The sequence below is a fragment of the Juglans regia genome, unplaced genomic scaffold (assembly GCF_001411555.2).
Source record: "Juglans regia cultivar Chandler unplaced genomic scaffold, Walnut 2.0 Scaffold_772, whole genome shotgun sequence".
NCBI classification, from domain to species: Eukaryota; Viridiplantae; Streptophyta; class Magnoliopsida; order Fagales; family Juglandaceae; genus Juglans; species Juglans regia.
The window spans coordinates 36376-59952 of NW_023362634.1; the positions used below are offsets into that span (position 1 = coordinate 36376).

The 23577-nt window shown below is 37.9% G+C and overlaps 1 protein-coding gene across 1 annotated transcript in view; it reads left to right on the top strand.

Annotated features, from left to right (window-relative positions):
- The window catches only part of LOC109020412 (putative receptor-like protein kinase At3g47110), a 33524-nt gene extending 11162 nt beyond the window's left edge, over positions 1-22362 (top strand). The window contains exons 2-4 of the mRNA XM_035687224.1: positions 19337-19670; positions 20468-21941; positions 22043-22362. Coding sequence (XP_035543117.1) covers positions 19337-19670; positions 20468-21941; positions 22043-22362 — 2128 coding nt within the window. The remainder of the gene's footprint in view (positions 1-19336; positions 19671-20467; positions 21942-22042) is intronic.
- Positions 22363-23577: the final 1215 nt, after the last annotated feature.

Here is a 23577-nt window from a genome sequence, read left to right on the forward strand (position 1 = left end):
TGCTATTTTATGTATGAAATTTTATTTGATATGATTTGATTTTGTTTTGTTTTGTTTTGTTCGGAATTGAAAGGCGGGTTAAGGATTATGCTATGACAGGAGATGGTACGACTGAGAAGGCCATTGTTAGGCTTGAACATTTGGTGTAATAGGTTTGAACTCTTGGTGATTGGTTTGTTTTAATATCGAGGTTCGAACATCTTGGTCAGAGTGAACTTTTTGGAGTAGGAATTCGAATTGCTGCTAAGGAGGGGAATAATTTTAAATTGCTTAGGATAATTAAGGTCTTAGGTTCCGTAGAATTTATGTAATGAGTTTTTGGGGTAGGAGGTTGTAAGTTCAACAAAATTCAAGGTTAGATTTATGATAAGTTCATATGAGGTTTGAGGCTTTATAGTTTTTAGGAAATAAGTTATGAGATTTAAGGGGGTAAGTTCAATAAGCAATTTGATAACATTTGGGGTTTTAGAATTTACAAGTTTTATAGGGTGAATGTTTTAGATTTGAGGTCATCGATTTTAAGGATTTCGGAAAATGATTTTATTTTGTTTAAGGTTTTAGAATTACAAAGTTGAAGGACTGAATTAAAATAGGATTGATGAGAGTTGAGTTACTGATATGAGAATTTTTTTAGGATAATTTCTTTGGAGACTGAAGGGAATTATCTAGTTCGTGTATTTTCTGAGGATTGAGGATGTTGATCTAATTCGAAAGATTATTGCTTTTAGCTCGATGTTTCAGTGATAGGTTGAGAATTTAATCTGTATCAATTTTAAGGATAATAGATGGTGCAGATTTAGAAAATGATTCTTGTTGATTTCGAGGATATAGGTCTAGTGATGGAAATGGTAATGATGATCATCTGCACGTTTGGAGGATTATTGGTTTTGGCTAAGGGTGCGTGACATTGATGTATAGTAGTGGTGAGTAGTTATGGATTTCGGAGAGTATAAGTCCTAGTCTCATTTTGGTTTGGAGGAAGAGACTTTGGTAGGTGTTGAAGAGGAGTCGACACAATAGTGGTAATTTAAGAGACCTTGGCTTGGAGTTTTTGGTGAGTTGATCGAAGTGTGCAGTTGAAGTGGGTTACTCAATGAAGCTTGGTTGGGAATAGTTATTGTGATTATCTTCAGGAATTAATTGTGACTTGAGGTCACCTAGGAATTTAAATTTTTGAGGTTATACTTTCTTTTGGAAATTGAGCATCCAGTTGGTTGAATTAAGGACATTGTTATTTAACTGGAAGAGAGATTGTTGGGACATCATGTATGGTGTATGATAAGATCTTCGAAGTTGAACCTTAGGTATCAACAGTGGATAAGATGATCAAGTATGCGGTTAATAAAGTATTAGGATCCTTGGGTGATTTGCAATGACTTTTGGTGGATTGAAGATTGAGCAGTATGGTTTGCCTTGAGGTATAATAGTGATGTACTATTGAAGGAATTAGTTATGTTAATGCTAGCTTGTAGGAGTAGAGATAAGTGGGTGAGTTACCAAGAAGGTTTTGATAATGTTTTGGTGTAGTCTATGGTGGTTCGTAGTGAGTTTAGTCACCGCTAGATTAGATGTTCAGAATGTAAGTGATGAGCTTTTGGGGTTTAGATTGTCAGGTAGAAGTTTATAGGTGCTCTTATTGATTCGGCAAGTTGGAATCGAGCCTTTTAAGGTATGTTCCTTATCGTAGATGAGGTGGATGTATTTTATGGAATTGATTTTGATTAAGGCTGCGAGAGTTAATTGAGGAATTTGAGTTATAATTCGTGGTTTTTTGGAAAGGGAGTATTTTTCTACCAAAATGTGATAAGAGTTTTTGGTCAATAGGAATGGAGCTACCTTGTACTCGATGGTGTTAGTTTCTTGAGGACATAAGTTTTATGCATGTTGCGAATATCAGAGTGCGCAGCAGAAGCGTGGTATTTTTATTGTAGTCAGGAGTTCAGATTGTGCTGATTGAGGAATTAGTAGTGACTCGAATTTTGAGAAGATACTTGTAATTGGAGATTAATAATTTAGTTGTGCAATTTGTTATTGATGGTTAGCTTTGGAAGTGGCTATTAGGTTACCAAAAGTAGAATTCAATGGAGGTTTAGAAGTTGTAGCATAGGTGTTGATTTGGAGTTGGCGGCAATAGTTTTTGCTCTTAAGATTTGGCGGCATTATCTGTATGGTGAAGCCTGTGAAGTTTTTTTCTGACCACAAGAGCTTGAAGCATCTGTTTACTCAGAAGAATCTCAATATGAGACAGAGACGGTGGTTAGAGCTGATTAGCGACTATCAATGTGAGATCAAGTATCATCCAGGAAAGGCGAATCTAGTCGCTGATGCTTTGAGTAGAAAGTCTCAACAAGTGGATGAAGCAGAGTCATCAGATTTGGACTCTCTCCTTTATGGAAGAGGAGACTTCTTATCGAGAGTTCTCAGCAAGAGGAATTATTATCTTCAGTTTTGGATGTCCGAGTAGTGGATTTTGAAGAATTGAAGACTCTTCAAAGAAGAGATCCTGAATTGTTAGCTATCAAGAAAAGAGTCAGGAAGTCTAGAGGACCCTTGAATTACAGCTTGGATAAGGATGGTATTCTTCGGTTTCGGGATCATAGAGTGATTCCCCGAGATTCTGAATTTAAAGAGCGGATTTTGGCAGAAGCCCATGCGGCTCCTTATTCAGTTCATCCAGGAAGCACGAAGATTTATCGAGATTTAAAGAGGAATTTCTGGTGGGAAGGAATGAAGTTGGACATCGCTTTGTTTATTGAGAAATGTGACACGTGCCGTCGAGTAAAGGCTGAGCATCAAAGACCTGCTGGTAGACTTCAACCTCTCCCTATTCCTGAGTGGAAGTGGGATGATATTTCTATGGATTTTGTTGTGGGTTTACCGAGGACTCCTAGTGGGAAGAACTCAATTTGGGTGATTGTTGATCGGTTGACCAAGAGTGCCCATTTCTTGCCTGTTAATAATACTGACTCTTTGGGTAAGTTGACTCGGTTATATGTCAAGGAGATAGTGCGTTTGCATGGAGTACCCAAGAGTATCGTGTCAGATCGGGACCCGCGGTTTACGTCCCATTTTTGGAAGAGCTTGCAGGCGGCTTTAGGCACTAAGTTGAAGTTTAGTAGTGCATATCACCCTCAAACAGACGGTCAATTAGAGCGTACTATTCAGACTTTAGAGGATATGTTGCGGTCTTGTGTCACAGAATTTCAAGGAAGTTGGGAGAATCATCTACCGCTTATTGAATTCTCTTATAATAACAGTTTCCATTCTTCCATCCTGATGGCCCCGTATGAAGCTTTGTATGGAAGGAAGTGCAGATCGCCCTTGTGTTGGGATGAAGTCGGCGAGAGTAAAGTAATTGGGCCTGAGATAATTCAAGAAATGAAGGATCAAGTTCAGTTCATAAGGACTAAAATGGCAGAAGCGCAAAGTCGCCAGAAGAGTTACGCAGATACAAGAAGAATAGACTTATCCTTTGAAGAAGGTGATTGGGTTTATCTTAAAGTCTCTCCTATGAAAGGCGTTAAGCGCTTTGGTAAGAAAGGAAAGCTTAGTCCAAGATATGTTGGCCCTTTTCAGATCGTAGAGAAAGTTGGGCTTGTTGCTTATAGAGTTGCCTTGCCGGATTATTTTGGGGATGTTCATGATGTGTTCCATGTGTCTTCATTGAAGAAGAGTTTTGGACAGCAAGAGCCACGTTTTGTTGACCCTGAACGCATTCAACTTCAGCCTAACCTTACTTATGAAGTTGCCCCGACGCAGATTGTAGATTGGAAAGAGCAAAGATTAAGGTTCAAGACAATACCTATGGTGAAAGTGTCATGGGGTGATCCGTTGGCTCAAGATTTCTCTTGGGAAAGAGAAGCCGACATGAGAGAGCATTATCCTTACTTGTTTGTTTGATTTTGACGGTATGTTCTAAGTATGCTCTCGGTTGAATCTTGTTCCTGTCTTAGTTTAATGTTTGACCTTGCTAATTTCGAGGACGAAATTTTTTTTAAGGGGGGGAGGATGTAACATCCCGTATTTTAGTGTATTTTTATTGAAGGATTATTTTTATGTTATTCAAAAAATTATTCTTTTGTTTTAAAATTACTGGATTTTAATTGGGTTATTTTTAGGATTTTTAATTTGATGAAAATTATTTTTATGTGCTTTTTAATATTTATTTATTGTTATGCATTTAAATTGCTTTTAATATTTAAATTAATTACTGGGTGATTTAATTATTTCAATTTGACTTTACCATTACGTTTAAATTATTTTATTTAATTTGTGGTTTTAAAATCGTTTCCGTTGGATCATTTTCGTGACCCAAGTTATGAGGATTGTACCTCATTTCTTTTCCCCTATTTTTCTTTTCCTCCTTTTCTTTTCTTTCTTTTCTTTTTCTTCTCCCAGTATTTTCCTTTCCCGCGCGCCGCGAAGCCCAGCCCCCTCCCTCTCTCTTCCGTCTGTTTCTTTCTCTTCCACCCAGCGCCGCCGTGCGCCTCCCGTGACCAACACCGCCCCTTCCGTTCCCCTCCCCATCGGCCGGCGACCATTCCCCGTGAATCTCAGCCCCTACCTCGCCGCCGTTAGCCTCCACGCGCAACACCCTGCCGCGGCCTTCACTTCCTTCGCGCGCCGCCGTCGCGCCACCATTGGCCACCATCTTCCTACCACTTCATCCCCGACCTCTTGGCAACCCTTTGGACCCAACCCCAGCTCCGATCCGTCACCGGTGAAGCCACACTAAGTACATTTCCGATTTCGACTTTTTGGCCTTAAAACCGCCCCTTGCGCCGCCACCCACGGCAAACCACCACCACCATTGGTTTCACCGACCTCTCTAGGCCCTACCCTACCATTTTGGGGTCTTCGTTTGTCTCCGTTGAAAAGTGGGTATTTGTGACCCACGGCCACAGTGTATTTTACACTGTGGTGTTGCTCAGACGTCGCCTTTTTCAGCTTCGTGATCCTCCGGAAATTATCATATAGCGCTGTAAGTATTTCTCCAAAGTATTCTCATGAATTTTATGTATTTTTGCACTAACGCTTTTCACTGTATTTTTTGGCATGCCGGACTGAGTCCGAGGAGTACGGGGGTCGGATGGACTTGTGATTGGAGTTGTTGGTTTGATTGGATTGGATTGGTTATTGGTTATTGATGGATTTTGGATTGGTTGGTTCATGTGCATTTCATGCATGTTCATGTTTGTAAAGGAAAACTGGGTTTTCGTGTATTGCATTCATGTTCATGTGTTTATGAAAACTGGGTTTTCATGTGAATGATTTGTTGGGTGCGTGTGTATCACGAACCCCAAGCCGAGATGGGGCATTATCTCGGTGGAGCTCCTCTGGTTACTCGGGAGCGGAATAAACTGAGTAACGTCCCCTGGATTGTCGCTGGGCGACAATGGGATCGGACGAGTGATTCGTGCCGACTCCGTGGTCCTTCTGCTGGCGGGGACTAGAGGATGTCTGGCCATGTACGCGCTGGGCGCGGAACTGGGCATCGCTCGTTGTGTAGTGGATGTACCCACGAACGTGTTGGGCGCGTAAGTGGGCATCGCTACAAAGCCAGGGTGTGCGGATGACCCATAGGGGAGATCATGGTGCATACACTAAAAATGGACTATTTTCTGGGAAAATAGTGTGTGTTGGATTTTGTGTAATTCATTTTCTGGGAAAATGTTTTACGGATTATTTTGGGCCAAATGGGATTTTGGCGTGTGTTGATAAATTAATCATTTTCGGGGAAAATGATATTTTGAGGAAAATGCATATTTCTTCATATGCATGCATGTTGGTGGTATTAATGCATTTTATATTCCTGAGTATATTTTTTGGGTTATACTTACCTGCGGTACCATTCTGTGGTAACGCAGATTTTGATGCAGATGAGGAGGAGGAGGGCGAGCCTGAGGAGACGGCTCCGCCCGAGGAGTGATCTGGGATCACTAGCTTGTTTTTATTTATTTTACCCTTCTGTATTTTCGGGACATGTGTTAACTTTATTTTGGATGACTGTATAACTGTTTTTAAATCTTTACTGATGTTTACTTGTATTTAAATTCTGGTACTTAGTTGACTAATCCGCTGCGTTGTTGTTGTACACCGTTGCATGTACACACACTTGGCACTTACGTTGGGATGTGTGACCGTGTTGTCATCATCCCGGTGTCTCGATTCCTGTGTTTTCCTTACATGGGGATCGGGGGACCCACATGAAACCCTAGCCAAAATAAACCCCCATCTTCCAAAAGTGCCCCTGGATGATCAGTGCGTCTGCTACAGTGCCGCGCTATAGTAACTCGGCTACAGTAACCCTAACCCTAGTTCAATACAATAATAACTTTTCCAACATGCCCTTGCATAGGCCCCCTTAAGTGCTTCCCATAATAAACTTAATTATTCTAAACTAATAAAATAAGTGCTTTAAATGAATTAAATAAGTTGTAACCCTTCAAGAGCCCAAAGCCTTTAAGTCTTGTCGTTGCCCTCTTCCGTAGCTGATCAAATGAATTAAAACTGGATCTTCATCCTTCAAGCCCCATCTTGAATGTTGGGCTCTTGCTAAACTTGTCCCAAGTGGATTGCATCAATTCGTGCATTGTCTGTGATACCCCATATGATATGGATAAGGGTAGGTGGTGTATGGGATCCCACATTGCTTGGGAAGGAGAATTCTTGCTCTTTATAAGGTTCCAATGAGGCTCCAATTGTATCATTGACTAGTCCTTTTGGAGTATAGGCCATGTGGTTTGGGCCTTCCATTGGGGCGTTACAAATGGTATCAGAGCCTATCCCAACCAGAAATGTGGGACTTGAGCCGTGCCACTTATAATGGACAGGCCCGACGAGGACGTCGGGAATTTAAGGGGGGTAGATTGTGATACCCCATATGATATGGATAAGGGTAGGTGGTGTATGGGATCCCACATTGCTTGGGAAGGAGAAGTTCTTGCTCTTTATAAGGTTCCAATGAGGCTCCAATTGTATCATTGACTAGTCCTTTTGGAGTATAGGCCATGTGGTTTGGGCCTTCCATTGGGGCGTTACATTGTCTCCTTGATCTTCCTGGTCCATCTGGAAGTTGCAAATGATCTTTAAGACTAGGCCCATCTTGGTTCCCATCATTCCCCCTCTCCTCAAAAGGATTCGACCTCGAATCTCCACCTGGATCAAAGGGAAAATGGTTAGTAACATTGAAAATAGTAGAAACATGATACTTACCTGGAAGATCCATTAGATATGCATTTTCATTAATTTGTTCAAGAATTTGGAATAGTCCATCCAAGCTACTCATATCGTCAACTGGTAAAGACTTTAAATCTGAAGGAGGAAATGGATTAAGTATACAAACAATTTTAATTGGTGTAAATTTAGTAGTAGCATGAACACTCCAATTATATGTAAACTCAATGAATCGCAAACAATGCTCCCACATCTGGGCCTCTCTCCAGGGGTGGGGGTGGGATGGGCGTGACCCCCACCCCGCAAATACCTAGCCCTGCCACCGTATATATATTTATATATTTGTATATAAAGAAAAAATAGGCATTGGTTTCTTTTTTTTTAACCTAGGCATGAAACGAAACCTACCCCCCGGCCCCCCCTCCCGATTCCCTCCCTCGCTCACTTCTTCATCTTCCTCTCTCAAACTCTCAGTCTCTCCCTCTCTCTGAGTTCACGGTATCGCACTCAGTCCATCTCTCTGCATTGTCGTCCCATTAAACGTCACCGTCGCACGACTCGCACCCGGTCCCCCTCTCTTCATCTCCTTCACCGAAGATCCGAAGGTAAGAAACCCTAAATTCAAAATTTTATTTTTTTTGTGATTTATATTCTTAATGAAGATTGGAGGAATGATGGGGTTTATCGAAGATGAAGGATGAGATTTTTGTGAATTGTTTGCTATGGAGGTTAGATTGTGCATGTGTTTTGAACTTTGAATGAGTCCTATGCATGTGAATTTTTTTTGTTTTCTGTAATTATTTTTTTGTTTTTTTGATTTATACTTTAAAGAGTGCCATATTATTTGTGTCTAATTAATTCGGATTGGAACCCTAAATTAATTTAGGGCTCCAATCCGGAACCCTAAATTGAAACCCCTAAATTAATTTAGGGTTTCGAAATACCCTAAATGTTTGTTATTGTTTGTAAATGTAGACTATGTAAATGTTTGTAAATGTTTGTTGCTCAGTAATTGCAGACTTAAATTAAATGTTCTAGTATATTCCTATTGGGGAACGGTTAGTTCTAATCTTTTGCTATGTTATGATATCTATACATGAGTTGCAGATTTTTAGGCTTTCCTAGTTGAATCAAAGCATATAAGTTAGGGTCTAATTAGGAATATTTTCACTTTGAAAATAAGTTTTGCAGAGCCTTTACATTGGTCTTCCATGTGCAAAATGGAACTCACTAAAGCCTTATCAATGGAATTTTCCTTATGGGTTCAAGTCTCTTGAAGATTTAAGGGTTTACATATGTCTAGAATAAGATCTAGCTTTTTCACATTTTATTTTGCATCAAATCTCAAAGTGTGGCTTCCCCTTCGAAAGTATATCTTTTATTTTTTTTTTTATCGTGTTTTCGTAGTAGTTCTATATATATATATATTTATATATATATATGAATGTCAAGTGATACTTTTTTTTATTCTACTTTTTTTTATGTTCATTATATAGTTGTTATCTTTTCTATAATTTTAGATTTCTTGTTTGCTTGTTAACGGTTGAATGTTTACTTGAGTTCATGGATATACCAGCAGATTCTATTGCGAGCTCTCCTTTCCAGGCCGAGAGCACCCCTACCTAGGGCTGTACACAAACCGGTCGGACCGACCGCCACCGCCACCGACTCAGGCCGACCGCCGGATTCAGGAACCGGCTGAAACCGACAGAGAACCGGTCGGCCGACGGTACGAAATTAAGGAAACCGTTGTCGGCCGGTTTGGTCTGCGGTTCAATCCCGGTCTAAACCGACGAACCAGCCGACGTCTTATATATTTTTTTTAAAAATATATTTATTATATAAAACGACGCCGTTTCACTTAAATAAGTGAAACGGCATCATTTTTTCCTTGGAACTTAAAAAAAAAAAAACATATGGAACGGCGCCATTTGGCTTGAAAGCCAAACGGCGTCGTTTCAAAATGGATTTAATTGCCCCTCGCCCCTCTTCTTCTTCTTCCCCGCGTCTTCTTCCTTCCTCCATTTCAGCTGCACCTCTCTTCTACTCTCTCATGGTAAACGGCGGCACATCCCTCCTCCGTGACAAAGATGCCGACAGCAGACCGAGGAACCGAACCACACCGCGCCGAGACCGATAATATCAATTTTCTCTCCCCCAATCGATCGGTTTCGGCCGGTTTTTTCATCTCATGGCAGACATCGGTTCGGCTTTGGTTTGGCACCCAAACCGCGCCGAACCCATCAGTTTTCAGCCCTACCCCTACCCCTACAACTACACCTACACCTACACCTACACCTACACCTACCCCTCCTACTCATATCCCTACCCCTAGCCCTACGGCACCTTGCCCAGCCCCCAAGCCCAGTAAGAAACCTGCTTCTATAGTTTGGAGTCATTTCACCAAACTAAAGGGTTGTGACTCAAGTAACCCCCAAGCTAAGTGTAACCATTGTGGGAAAATTTATGGATATCACTATAGGAAACATGGCACCTCACAATTAAAGGTGCACTTAGAAGAGTAATGCAAAAAAAATCCAATATTAAGATCATTACAAAAGAAAATCCAATCTAGGCTAGAAATTGGACTTCAAAAAATGACGGATGAGACTAGTGGAGGTGCAACTTTGAGGGGGTATACTAAGTATGATTCCAATAAGTGTAGAAGACACCTAACTCGTATGGTCATAATGAACGAGCTACATTTTCAAATTGTTGACAAGAAAGGGTTCCGAGCGTATTCTCGCTACTTGGAATCAATATTTAGTATTCCCTCTCGCCACATGGTGGCAAAGGATGTAAAAAAACATTTTTATATTGAAAATGAGAAGTTGAGGGGTCAATTGGCGGATCAATTTGTTTGTCTCACCACTGACACTTGGACATCGATCCAAAATTTTAATTATATGTCTTTGACTGTGCATTTTATTGATTGTCATTGGACATTGGAAAAGAAAATTATAAAATTTTCTAAAATCACTGATCATAAGGGTGAGACAATTGGACAGGCCTTGGAGGCCACAATAAAGGAGTGGGGTTTGACCCGAGTTGTTACAGTCACAGTCGATAATGCCTCGTCTAACGATGTTGCATTGGGACATCTGAAAACCTATCTTAGAGAGGCAAATAAGACACTCATGGGTGGTGAGTGTCTGCATGTGAGATGTGCGGTACATATTCTAAATCTGATTGTCACTGATGGTTTGAGGGATCTTCATGACTCGATTGCTCGTGTTAGAACTGCTGTGAGATGGGTGAGATCTTCTCCTTCGAAGTTGGAGAAATTCAAGGTTGCTGCGAGATCTGCGGGTCTAACATCTAAGAAGGGCCTTTGTACTGCTATGCCTACACGATGGAACTCAGCATTTCTAATGTTGGAGGCGGCCCAAGAATATAGGCTGGCATTTGCATTATTGGGTGACGAGACATCCAATATGTTAAATATTTTGACGATCACGGGGGATTGGGGAAACCCTTAGATGATGATTGAGAAATTGTAACTATTTTTGTAGAGTTTTTGAGGCTTTTTTACGATGTCACCACAAGGCTATCCGGAACTTTGTACCTTACATCCAATATTGTATATCAGCAAATACGTAGGGTAAAAGAAGAATTAGATGACATGGTCACGGGTGGTCACATTAGGCTGCGGGAGATGACATTGATTATGAGGACAAAGTACAATAAGTATTGGGGAAATTTAACTAAGGCTAATATTTTGTTATATGTAGCTGTCATCTTTGACCCGAGGTATAAGTTGAATGGCATGATATTTGGATTGGGCCTTGCGTACGGGCAAGTATGGGCCGAGCTTATTGCAGCAAGGGTTCGGGAAACCCTTACTAGATTATTTGATGAGTTTTCCACCCTACGGGATGGTAATATTGCGGCACCTACACCTACCCCCCTTAGCTTCAGGCTCACAGTTTCCTGAATTCGAGGTTGGGAAAAGGCGTAGATTAGAGTGGGGTGATATATATGAGCAGATCCCCTTCCTCCGGAGTTCTGTAGAGGCTCAGTCAGAGATAGACAAATACTTAGCAGCAGAGATTCTACCATTTTCACGATATTTCGATATATTAAGTTGGTGGAAGGTGAATGCTGTGAAGTATCACATCCTTGGAGAGATAACCCACACACTTTTGGCCATCCATGTTAGCACAGTAGCCTCAGAGTCGGCCTTTAGCACCGGAGGACGTGTATTATATTCATTTCGGAGTTTATTAGCTCCTGCCACTGTGAAGGCTTTGATTTCCATGCAGAATTGGATCTAGGGAACTCCAATTCATGTTCCGGATATTCTTGAGTATGAGGAGGCCGACGTCGAGGAAGAGGGTGATGATCAGTCTGGATCTGGTATTTATTTTAATTTGATTTTCTAATTTCTTATTTTTATTTATTTATTTTTATTAAATTGGTATTCATTAATTTGATTTCAAATTTAATACTTATAGTGATACATGAGACAGCGTCTACGGCTACCTCCGATACAGTATGACTTTGTATTGGACCCACCATTGCCATAGTTTGCATAATTTCTCCCCTAATTGTTTTTTGCATTTAAAATTTTGTTTCATCTTTATAACTTTTTAATTTTAATTTGTTTTATTTTTAACTTATTAATATTTCAGGTTTTATACCTTATTAACTTTTATGATCTTGATTTTCAGTCTCATAGCAATCGACACAACTCACCACTCAGTGAACTCACCGCTATGACTCCACCCCAAAATCAAATTGATCAAATTGAAAAATTATGATTTTGTTAATTTACAATTAATTATAATGTTGCTATAATAGTTAATTATACAATTTTTAATATTTATTTTTTTTAGAGGAGTTTGTAATAGTGTAATAGTTTATTAGTTCTCTTAATTTGTATAATTGTAAACTATTTATTTTAGCATAGTGTCTTACTGCCTTAGTAACGATTATTACTTAATTAGTTAATAATGAAACTTAATATCTACTTAATAGTTCAATCTATGATTCTATATATATATATATATATTATTTTTTTATGTTTTTAAATTTATATATTTTTTAATATAAATAATGTTCTCAAAGTGGCCCAAAAACCTATTCTGGGCCATTTAGGGCCCAGAAAAATGTACTGGGCCAAAGGCCCTATAAGTTTAATTAAAATATACAAAGAAGAATTTGATTTTAACTCTAATTTTGTAGTTAACACTATTTAAAAAAAAAAGAAAAACTTATTTTAGAAGTATAATCTGGCGCATTAATACCATATCTATCGTAAAAAAAAAAATTATATATACTTACTTAAAAAGCTGATTAAAAGCACCAACCACCAAAATGATGTCGTTATTTAAAAAAATTATTATCAAATGCAATCAAACACCAAAAAAATATTTATTTTTCTATAAACTAATTTGTAAAAATGATTTTCGTAAAATACTTATTTATTGTTCTCCATTAATTAAGGAAAAAGGATGAGACAACTAGGGAAGAAGAAAGAAGAAGCTCCATGTGGCAGAGATGCCTAAAGCTAATTAAACTTATAAGAAAGTTAAAAGCGAAAATCTGGAAGACATATATATAATCGTCGCGTAATCGTTTTGAAAAAAGTGAATAAAACATAGACTCACATGAAAAAAATTAATTTTTTAATAGTGAATTCTATTCTTTTTCAAAGCGATTACGCAACGATTACATACTTCAAGGTTGTATGTAGAATTACTCATATATATATATATATATATATAATAAATCCATGACCACCTATCCCTTTGAACGGTCCAACCACCCTAAAGCCAATCAAGTTTACAACCAGATGAATAATAAAATCCGAAGTATTTTAGAGAAGAATATATCCAAGAGCTGATTATTATTGAAACAGAGAGCCTTCTTCAACATTTTTTAAACAATGGCATATTCATATCATTATTTTTGCTGCTTACTTTATTATTCTTGAATTAATAACCATCATTTATGATATGAACCCGGGGGAATAAAATCCCTTGAACCCACAATCAATTTGAAAACTCTCCAAGAAAGCCAAAATCAAGTCAACGGATGGAGAACCTAAACCCGATGAGAACTCGTTTCAAGAACCTAGATTATATTAAAATCTAGACCCGTTGAAGAACCCGTCTCAAGAACTCAGATTACAAAGGAGGAACGCCACAAAAGTTGTGATTTACCTTTGATAAGTTCAAAGGTTCAATTAAAAACAAGAGGAGATAAACTCAACTCACAATGAATAAATTCATCAAATTTCATAAACTTCTGAAAATAAGGCTACAAAGAGTATTTAAACCAAAACCTAATTAAAACCCTAGATAAAATAAAACCCCATCTTTCAAAAATATCCATGAGTGAACAGTGCCACGGCTACAGTACGGCGCTACAGTAACTCGGTACAGTAAGCCTAACCCTAGTTCAATAAAATAATAACTTTCCCAACATGCCCTTACATAGGCATAAACCCAATTATTCTAAGCAAATAAAATAGGTCCTTGAAATTAATTAAATAAGTTGAAAGCCTTCAAGTGCCCATAGCGTATAAGTCATGTTGTTGCCCTTTCCATAGCTTATGAAATGAACCAAAGCATAATCTTCATCGTTTAAGCCCTTGAAATTGTATTTGGCCCATCTGGAACTTGCAACATATCTTTAAGACTAGGCCCACCTTGGTTCTCATCATTCCCCCTCTCCTCAAAAGGATTCGACCTCGAATCTCCACCTGGATCAAAGGAAAAAATGTTAGTAACATTATCATTAATTTCATATGCATTATCATTAATTTGTTCAAGAATTTGAAAAAATCCATCGAAGCTACTCCTGTTGGCAACAGATAAAGACATTAAATCTAAAGGAGTAAATTGATTAAGTCTATAAACAATTTCAAAAAGAGAATATAAAGTGGTAGTATGCATGGTCCTATTATATGCAAACTCTATAAATCCATCCACAACCATAAAAATAGAATCTCTATTACTTTCTTTCCAAGGCAGCCCCAAAACAAAGTCCATAGATATGTCTACACATGACTCACTAGGAATAGGTAAGAGTGTATACAACCCCAGTGGCAAAAGCTTAAATTTGGCCTTTCTACATGTAATGCACCTGCCACAAATGCGATTGATATATCTCTTCATCTTTGACCAACATAATCGTTCATGCAAAATGTCTAAAGTTTTCATGACACCAGAATGACTACTCCAATTATATGCAAACTCAATGAAAGACAAATGATAATCCCGTAAACGTTCATGCAGCAAGTCAATGTATGGCAAATGATACTTCGACAAATGTTCATGAAATACGTCTGAAATCTTATTTTCACCAAAATGACCACTCCAATTATATGCAAACTCAATGAAACGCAAATGATACTCCCACAAATGTTAATGCAACACGTCAATGTACGGCAAATGATACTCCCACAAATGTTCGTGCAATACATCAATGAATGACAAATGATTACTTCCACAAATGTTCATGCAACACGTCTTTGACTGGCAAATGATATTCCCACAAACATTCATGCAACACAACAAAAGTCTTCTTTACACCAAGGTTACCCAACAAACCACCATGTCTACAACACACAAGCAACTTACGCATAAAACTAGTAGGCACACAAAATCTATTATCTCTAAACAAGTACCAATCTAGTTTATAGAACTTACCGAACGATGCTTTCTCACTTGTTCCATACACACTAGCCAAGTCATCATTATTAGCATGCAAATCCTTGTTATATTCAAATCTCAACAATCTTGCATTTAACATGAAAACAAGAACATACCTTTCAACTAAAGCATCAATCACAAAATTTTCCATACCTTGTGTGTATTTGAATACATAAGGAAACGTCTCATTACAATCCTCCCACTTAGCATGCATTCTACTCAACAACTTACCTTGTCCCTTTTAGTGTGTCAAGGACTAATGTTCTTCAAATAAAGGTCGGTTAGGAATTGTCGCACCTGACACAAAATCAATGTAGTGCTCTATCTCCCTAATAGGTGGCAATCCAGTAAACACACCGCTAGGAATCACGATCTCATATCCCTACAATAAAGAAACAACAACACTAGGCAAAGAGTCGTTAAATTCGTTAGTATAAAAGCTTGCCTTAGCATAAAAACGTACTTTTGTCTTTCTATTTCTCTCTGCAATCTCTCTTTCTTTTTCCTCTTGTGGCTCCACTCTTTTTTCTTGACTCTCGACGACCTCTCTATTTTCTTTTTGACTCTCTCTTTCTTTTGATGTTTCAGCGTCATTCTCTTTTTTCCTTTCACTCTCTTTTTTTCTTTCACTCTCCTCTATTTTTGAACTCTCGACCTCACAATTGTTTTTCAACTCATTCCCTCTTTTTCTTGAGGTTTCAGCCTCACCCTCATCTTTTCCCTCAGGTGGGTCGGTCTTCCCCATTGTTATAGCTTGATTATTTTTGTCTCACTTTGGTTTCCAAGAAGTACTAGAAACTGAAGTATACCTTGATGTACCCTTTCTTTTTAGCCGCCTCTCCACCTTCATAGCCATGTGCACCATTTCCTCTACCTCCTCATAATGTTGTAACTTAACTGCATTGGCTATCTCCCCATTCAACCCCCTCAAAAATCTTGTCATCGTGGCCTCCCAATCCTCCACTACATTAGCCCGAATCATAGCCACCTCCATCTCCTTATTGTAGTCCTCTACACTCCTAGACCCCCCGTATAAGATTTTGTAATTTTTGGTAGAGGTCTCTATAGTAGTGGCTAGGTACAAATCTCCGCCTCATGATAGCTTTCAACTCTCTCCATGTTTCTACAAGCCTCTCAAGATTCCTCCTCCTATTGGTCACTAATTGATCCCACCAAACAATCGCATAATCGGTGAACTCAATTGCAGCCAACTTCACCTTCTTCTCCTCAGAGTAATTATGACAATCAAACACCAACTCTATTTTTTTCTCTCACTCTAAATAAACTTCAGGGTCAGTTCTACCTTGGAATAATGGTATTTTCATTTTGATGCTCCCAAGGTTCTTATCTACTCCATCTCGACCCCTTGAGTTTGCCCTAAGTCCTCTTCCACGCCTAACCCTTCTATGTCCACCCAATCTAACTTAAGATGTTACGCCATCCTCATCCTCACCAAACTCTCCATTCTCATACCCATTCTCAATTCTAGGATCACGTCGCCTCCTATTTCTCCCACCTTGCAAATTTCTAATCACTGCTTCTTGATGATTCATACTATCCCTCACTTCACCCAACACCAAGTTCAACCGCTCAAACTGTTGTTGCATGGCTTGCAACACAAATGATGAGTTATCTGCCATCCCCTTTGGTGAACAGTCACTCCTATGAGACATCTTAATGTTCTACACAAAAAGAATGTTAATGAAAACCTCACACACTCCCTTATGTGTTTACACTCGAATAATGGCACTCCACTCGTGTTTCACACTTAATTGGCTTTTTCCAGATAATAGTCTCACACTCTCTTGCCTTTTACCTCAATAGTTTTCTCGCTCAAGTTCTTTAAGAACTAGTTGAACTAAATCAAGACAATACAACCTTGTATTATTCCAACCAGTAATATAGATCCAAGAAACAGTGAAGGAATAAAATGACATGAGACTCAAGGAATCTATATGGGGGAAAGAGTAATTATAAAACAAGATACCAACTAGAAAGATGTATTAAGCTCCTATGATGATAAAAGCTCAATCAACGAACACTTTCTTTCTCTTTGTTGTAACTATGTAGCAACTTTGAATACGCCACCTTCTATTTTCTTCTTCTTCATCTTTCTGTTTCTTTTTTTTTTTTTGAATTTTCTTTTCTTTTCTATTCCTTTCTTTTCTTTTCTTTTCTTTTCTTTTCCTTTCCTTTCCTTTCTTTTTCTTTTCTCTAATTCAACCACAAACAGCAATATTCAATTGTGAAAACCAAACAATTGAATTCAAACACACAAGCATGGACAATGAAGTAGGAAAGAATCAATGGAACGACACTCCAAGCAACTGACAAACTTAGAGATGCAGGAAACCCTAGAATTTTGAAGCCCTAGGTGATGCAAATTTCAGCCAAACCCAAAATCATAAGAATTTCGGCAGCCTACTTTTTGTTTCTATTTTTTTTTTTGGCAACCCTAGAATAATGAAGCCCTAGAATTAAATTTAAGGATGCAAGAATTAAAAAATAGAATCAGACCTAATTGGAAACCTTGCTCTGAATACCAAATGATATGAACCCACGGGAATAATATCCCTTGAACCCACAATCAATTTGAAAACTCTCCAAGAAAGCCAAAATCAAGTCAACGGATGGAGAACCTAGACCTGATGAGAACTCGTTTCAAGAACCTAGATTATATTAAAATTTAGACCCATTGAAGAACCCGTCTCAAGAACCCAGATTACAAAGGACGAACACCACAAAGGTTGTAATTTACCTTTGATAAGTTCAAAGGTTCAATTAAAAGCAAGAGGAGATAAACTCAACTCACAATGAATAAATTCATCAAATTTCATAAACTTCATAAACTTCTGAAAATGAGGCTACAAAGAGTATTTAAACCGAAACCTAATTAAAACCCTAGATAAAATAAAATCCCATCTTCCAAAAATACCCATGAGTGAACAGTGCCGCGGCTACAGTACGGCGCTACAGTAACTCGGCTACAGTAACCCTAACCCTAGTTCAATAAAATAATAACTTTCCCAACATACCCTTACATAGGCATAAACCCAATTATTCTAAGCAAATAAAATAGGTCCTTGAAATTAATTCAATAAGTTGAAAGCATTCAAGTGCCCAAAGCCTATAAGTCATGTTGTTGCCCTTTCCATAGCTTATGAAATGAATCAAAGCATAATCTTCATCGTTTAAGCCCTTTAACTTGTATTTGGCCCATCTGGAACTTACAACATATCTTCAAGACTAGGCCCACCTTGGTTCTCATCAATTTATCTCTTTCTCAACACGTTAGTCTACCAGGAATGAATCTATATATAGTCCTGGTAGAGTACTAACGAGTTGACTTAGTCATATTAATTAATTTAACCTAATTCAAAAGATTTTGTATGTCATTACTTAAATGAAAAAGTTAAAGTGCGAAACATATTGACAGATCCATGAATTAGTAAATAAACTTAAGGAAAAAGCTAAAAGCTAAAATCTAGACTGGACATAAATCCATGCCCGCGTATCCCTTTGAATGGTCCAATTAACCATCCTACCAATCATGGGGTGGCCGGCCACCCTTTTTTTTTTTTATTATAAGTAATAAGTAGCAAAGGTATTGAATTTGGATCCTGACTCTACACTCTACTATATTTAATTAAATAATCTACGTGAATATATATAATACAAGTAATGAAATCTACCTAATTCCCATTAATTAAACTTTTTGGGACAAGTAGTGATTTTACATATTCATGAATTTTTTTTTTTGATTATTAAAAATCAATAAATATTAAGTAGGCAAATGTGTCTCATCACCTATCCTAATTAATATAATTAGTTTCGTTGTAGATTATTCAGTACTAGACAACGATATCTCAACTCCTCGTTTATGTTTTATTTAAAATGGAATTAAGTATAGATGAATAAAAAAAGGAATTACAATGCAATGCAACAGAAACAAAGAACAAGAACATCCATTATTGAATTATATAGGGAACTGATATAATATGTTGGCGACCGGCCTGGCCTACTATTGATTCAACATGCATGCAGGCCAATTGTGGCGGATGGTGGATTCAGTCCACACCACTGCTAGCTTATTAATTAGAGTTAACTTGAAGACCGAAGAGCCTTTCATAATCACAGCAATTACCTATCAATGTCAAGTTTACAAGCAAATGTATACACCAACTATTATTATTTCATAGTCAGTCCTTTACCAAAATATGCCATATATAATTGAAGAAGATGCATTGGAGACGGTATGGCTATATAATCTTATATATATGTTAGGGGAAAAGTATTGAGAGGAGGTGTCCATTTTCTTTTCTTGCAATTTGTTTCAGATCCCTTGAGATGCCAAAACAACTACTTTAGCCTTCTTCATTTCATCTCCTTGAGGTCTTTCCCGGCATAATGGGGCAAATTCGCACCTTGAGTACTTCTATATTCTATTGGTTTTCTTTTTGTATGTTTGTTGTTGCTTCTATCTTGTGCTTTGGCTCTTGCAGTACCTATGCCATGGCCGGGAATGAGACCGACCGACTTTCCTTGCTTGAATTTAAGGCCAAAATAAGCCATGATCCTTTCATGGTTTTCAGCTCATGGAATGAAACCACCTACTTCTGCCTATGGTATGGTGTTACATGCGGTCATCAGCACCAGAGGGTCATTGAGTTGCGCCTACCATCTCTAAAGCTCGCGGGTTCTATATCTCCTTTCATTGGAAATTTGAGCTTTCTAAGGATTCTACTTCTCCCAAACAATAGCTTCGATCATGAAATCCCTCCACAAATAGGTCGTTTGCATCGATTGAAGATATTATTTTTGCAGTACAATTCGATGGTTGGCAGAATCCCTTCTAATTTATCCAATTGCTCTAACATCAAACTCATCGGAATTTCTTATAACCAATTTATTGGAGCTATATCAACCGAGTTTACCTTATTGTCAAAGCTTCGAGGATTTTATGCAGGCAACAACAGACTAACATGAAGTATTCCTCCATCTATTGGGAACTTATCTTCACTTGAAGAATTTGTTGTATCCTCAAATAATTTGGGTGGGACTATTCTGAATGAACTATGCCAACTCAGAAATCTTACAGTTATTATACTTTTTGAAAATAAGCTTTCAGGTACTATCCCTCCATCAATCTCCAATCTCTCTTCTATTAGATTTTTTCATGTAGCATATAATCAATTGTGAGGGAGTCTTCCGTTGGAGTTGGGCATAACTACTCTTCCTAATATCCTAGACTTCTCCATTTTGTATAACCAATTTCTGGTTTCATTCCTCCTTCAATATCCAATGCCTCAAATTTAGAGGTACTTCAAATTTACTGGAAATGAGGCTCTTTGGAAAAGCTGCATAAGCTGAACTTATTTACTACTTTTAGAAACAATTTGGGGGGAAGTGAAGAAGCTGATCATGACTTGAGTTTTATCTGCTCTTTGACCAATGCAACCACGTTAGAGTTTTTTCTAATACAATCCAACAATTTTGGTGGTGTCTTCCCTGAATGCATTGGTAACTTGTCATTGGCCCTAAAAAAATTCGTAATTGGTTACAACAAAATAGCTGGAATGATTCCGAGTGGGATCTTGAATCTTGTCAACTTAGAAGTACTCAACTTGGAATAGAACCAAGTGTCGGGTAACATTCCAGCTGCTATCGGAAGGCTTCATAGGTTAAAGATATTGAATCTATCGGGAAACAATCTTTCAGGCAGCATCCCACACTCTCTTGGAAATCTAACTTTGTTACTTCAACTTTTTTTATATAGAAATTACCTTGGCGGAAGCATCCCAGCAAGTCTAGGCGATTGCAAATCTTTGATCTTACTAAACCTTTTTGGTAACAATCTCAATGGTTCCATACCCCAACAGATCTTTGGTCTCACATCTTTATCAATTCGCCTAACCTTGTCTCGAAATTGTCTTACGGGTCCTCTTCCCATGGAAGTTGGAAATCTTAAGAATCTAGGTGAATTATATATCTCAGAGAACATGTTATTTGGTGAAATTCTGAGCAGTCTTGGCAGTTGCATTAAACTTGAGACTCTATACATGGGAAGAAACTTCTTCCAAGGAACTATTCTGCCAAGTTTTAGCTCTCTAAGAGGACTACAAGCATTAGATCTTTCTCAGAACAATTTATCAGGAAAAATCCCTGACCTTCTTGCGAATATGAAGTCCTTGCAGATTTTAGATATATCATACGACAATTTTCAGGGGTCGGTGCCAACAAATGGCGTTTTCAAGAATTCAAGCTCAGCTTTAGTTGTAGGAAACAATCAACTATGTGGGGGAATTCCTGAGATGCACTTGCCTAAATGCAACTTTAAAGAGCCTGAGAATACAAAATTGACCTTAACCTTGAAGTTAATAATATGTATAGTTTTGGGGTTACTAGGAGTAACTTCAGTGTTGTACTTTTTGTATGTTTCTTGGTTGAGAAAGAAACGAAGAGTGTCAATATCAAGTTCTTCAGGAAATTTGTTTTTGAATATATCTTACCAAAGTCTCATAAAAGCCACTGATGGATTATCATCAACAAATTTGCTTGGTGTGGGTAGTTTTGGATCAGTCTATGAAGGAGTTCTTGATGAGGGTGGGACTATAATTGCTGTCAAGGTCCTCAACCTTTTGTGCCATAGAGCCTTTAGAAGCTTTCTTGTTGAGTGTGAAGCCTTGAGAAACATCAGACACCGAAATCTTGTAAAGGTTCTTACAGTTTGTTCAAGTGCTGATTACCATGGTAATGATTTCAAGGCTCTAGTTTATGAGTTCATGGTCAATGGAAGCCTTGAAGAATGGTTGCATCCAACTGCTATAGAAGATGAAAGGCATCAGGATCAAAGAAATCTAGATCTTTTTCAGAGGTTGGATATCGCCATTGATGTTGCGAGTGCATTGGAATATCTACATTACCATTGCAAAACACAAATCATTCATTGTGACATAAAGCCGAGCAATATTCTTCTTGACAATGAAATGATTGGACATGTGGGTGATTTTGGTATAGCAAGATTCTCTCCTGGAAACAACCATGATGCTTCTACGGCTCACTCCAGCACCATTGGATTAAGGGGAACTTTTGGTTATGCTGCTCCTGGTGAGAAAACATTTTTATCCTTTCTTTCTTGTGATAAATGCTCTTTTTTGTTTTGAGAAACTAATGTTGTATTCTAATGTAGTATATGTTTCAAATTGCAGAGTATGGTATGGGAAATGAGGTGTCATCCAATGGTGATATGTACAGTTATGGGATCATTCTATTAGAAATGTTCATTGGAAAGAGACCCACTGATGACATTTTTCAGGGCACTCTAAACCTATATTCCTTTGTCAAGACAGCTTTGCCTCAAGGAGTGGTAGAGATTGCAGATCCAACTCTTTTTCAAGAAAGAGAAGAAGAGACCACTAGAAACAATGGCCACAATAACAACATTACAAGAAGAAACAAAAATCAAGAGTGCTTGGTTTTGATTTTTAGGATTGGAGTTGCATGTTCATTCGAACAACCAGAAGAATGAATGAACATTAGAGATGTTGTAGCTGAGCTTCATTTAATCAGGAAAAAGTTTCTTCAGAGTGGAATAAACAGAGGCAATCCAAGAATAAATGGACCATAATCTTAGTAGCTAGTATTGGTGTCTTTGTGATATTTATTGTTTGGTTAGTATAGGTTGATGTGGCTTGTGCCAATAAAGTTTTGTTTTTTGTTGAGACTCATCATCTTTTGTTACTATTGACTACCTATTACATACTTACATCCCCTCCACTTAACTCTTTTACGAAATTCTTTATATTCTTGCCACTTAATTTTAATGTTCTATGAGATATGAAAATTATGATTCTTTTAATTCTATGAAGTTGTGTTAAACATATATGACTCCAATGTGAAAATGCTTTTCAGATGTGTCATTTTTCGTTTTCCAAGTTTTTTGAAAAAGAATATTACAAGAAGGTGCTTGTAGAATTTGGGGATCAAGCATTCATTTCCAAAGTTTTCAAAAGTCTAATTAAGATCATATACTCGGGTTTGGAAGCATAACTCAAATGGCATTTTTACTTCTTCATCTGCATGGTAGCTATTATGGCCTCACTACTCTATCTTCCCTCGAAAGCTAATGGGATCCCTTGGGATTCTAATATTTAAAGTTGTGTGGAGTTCAAATGGCCTCTAAATGCAGAAATTGTGTTGTTTGGAATATTGAATCTCATGCTCATCTTCTCTTTTTTTTCTTTTTTCTTTTCTTCTTCTTCTTCTTCTTCTTTTTCTTCTTCTTCTTCTTCTTCTTCTTTTTTTTTTTTTTTTATCAATGTTCTCTCTTATAAGAGCTGTTTGGCATCACTTCTCAAATCTTTTAGGTGTACACTCCCTCATTTCTCATTCTTGGAAAGCTTACTGCACTTCATGGTGGACTTTCTTCTCTAGTTTGAACCAACTTCGTTTCATTGCACCACTAACTTTAGTTTTAATTCTTTGGGAGCACTGGCTAACATGTAATGCTGCTAGATGTAACAATTCCTTAAAACCTGCTGTTATGGTTTGTTCGAAACTTACCTTGTGGTTATTGGAATTAAATCCTTGAGTCAAGCCTCACTTTACACAGAAAAGATGATGGGAACCAAGATGGGCCTAGTCTTAAAGATCATTTGCAACTTCCAGATGGGCCAAGAAGATCAAGGAGACAATGCAAGGATTGATGCAATCCAGCTGGGACTAGTTTAGTAAGAGCCCAACA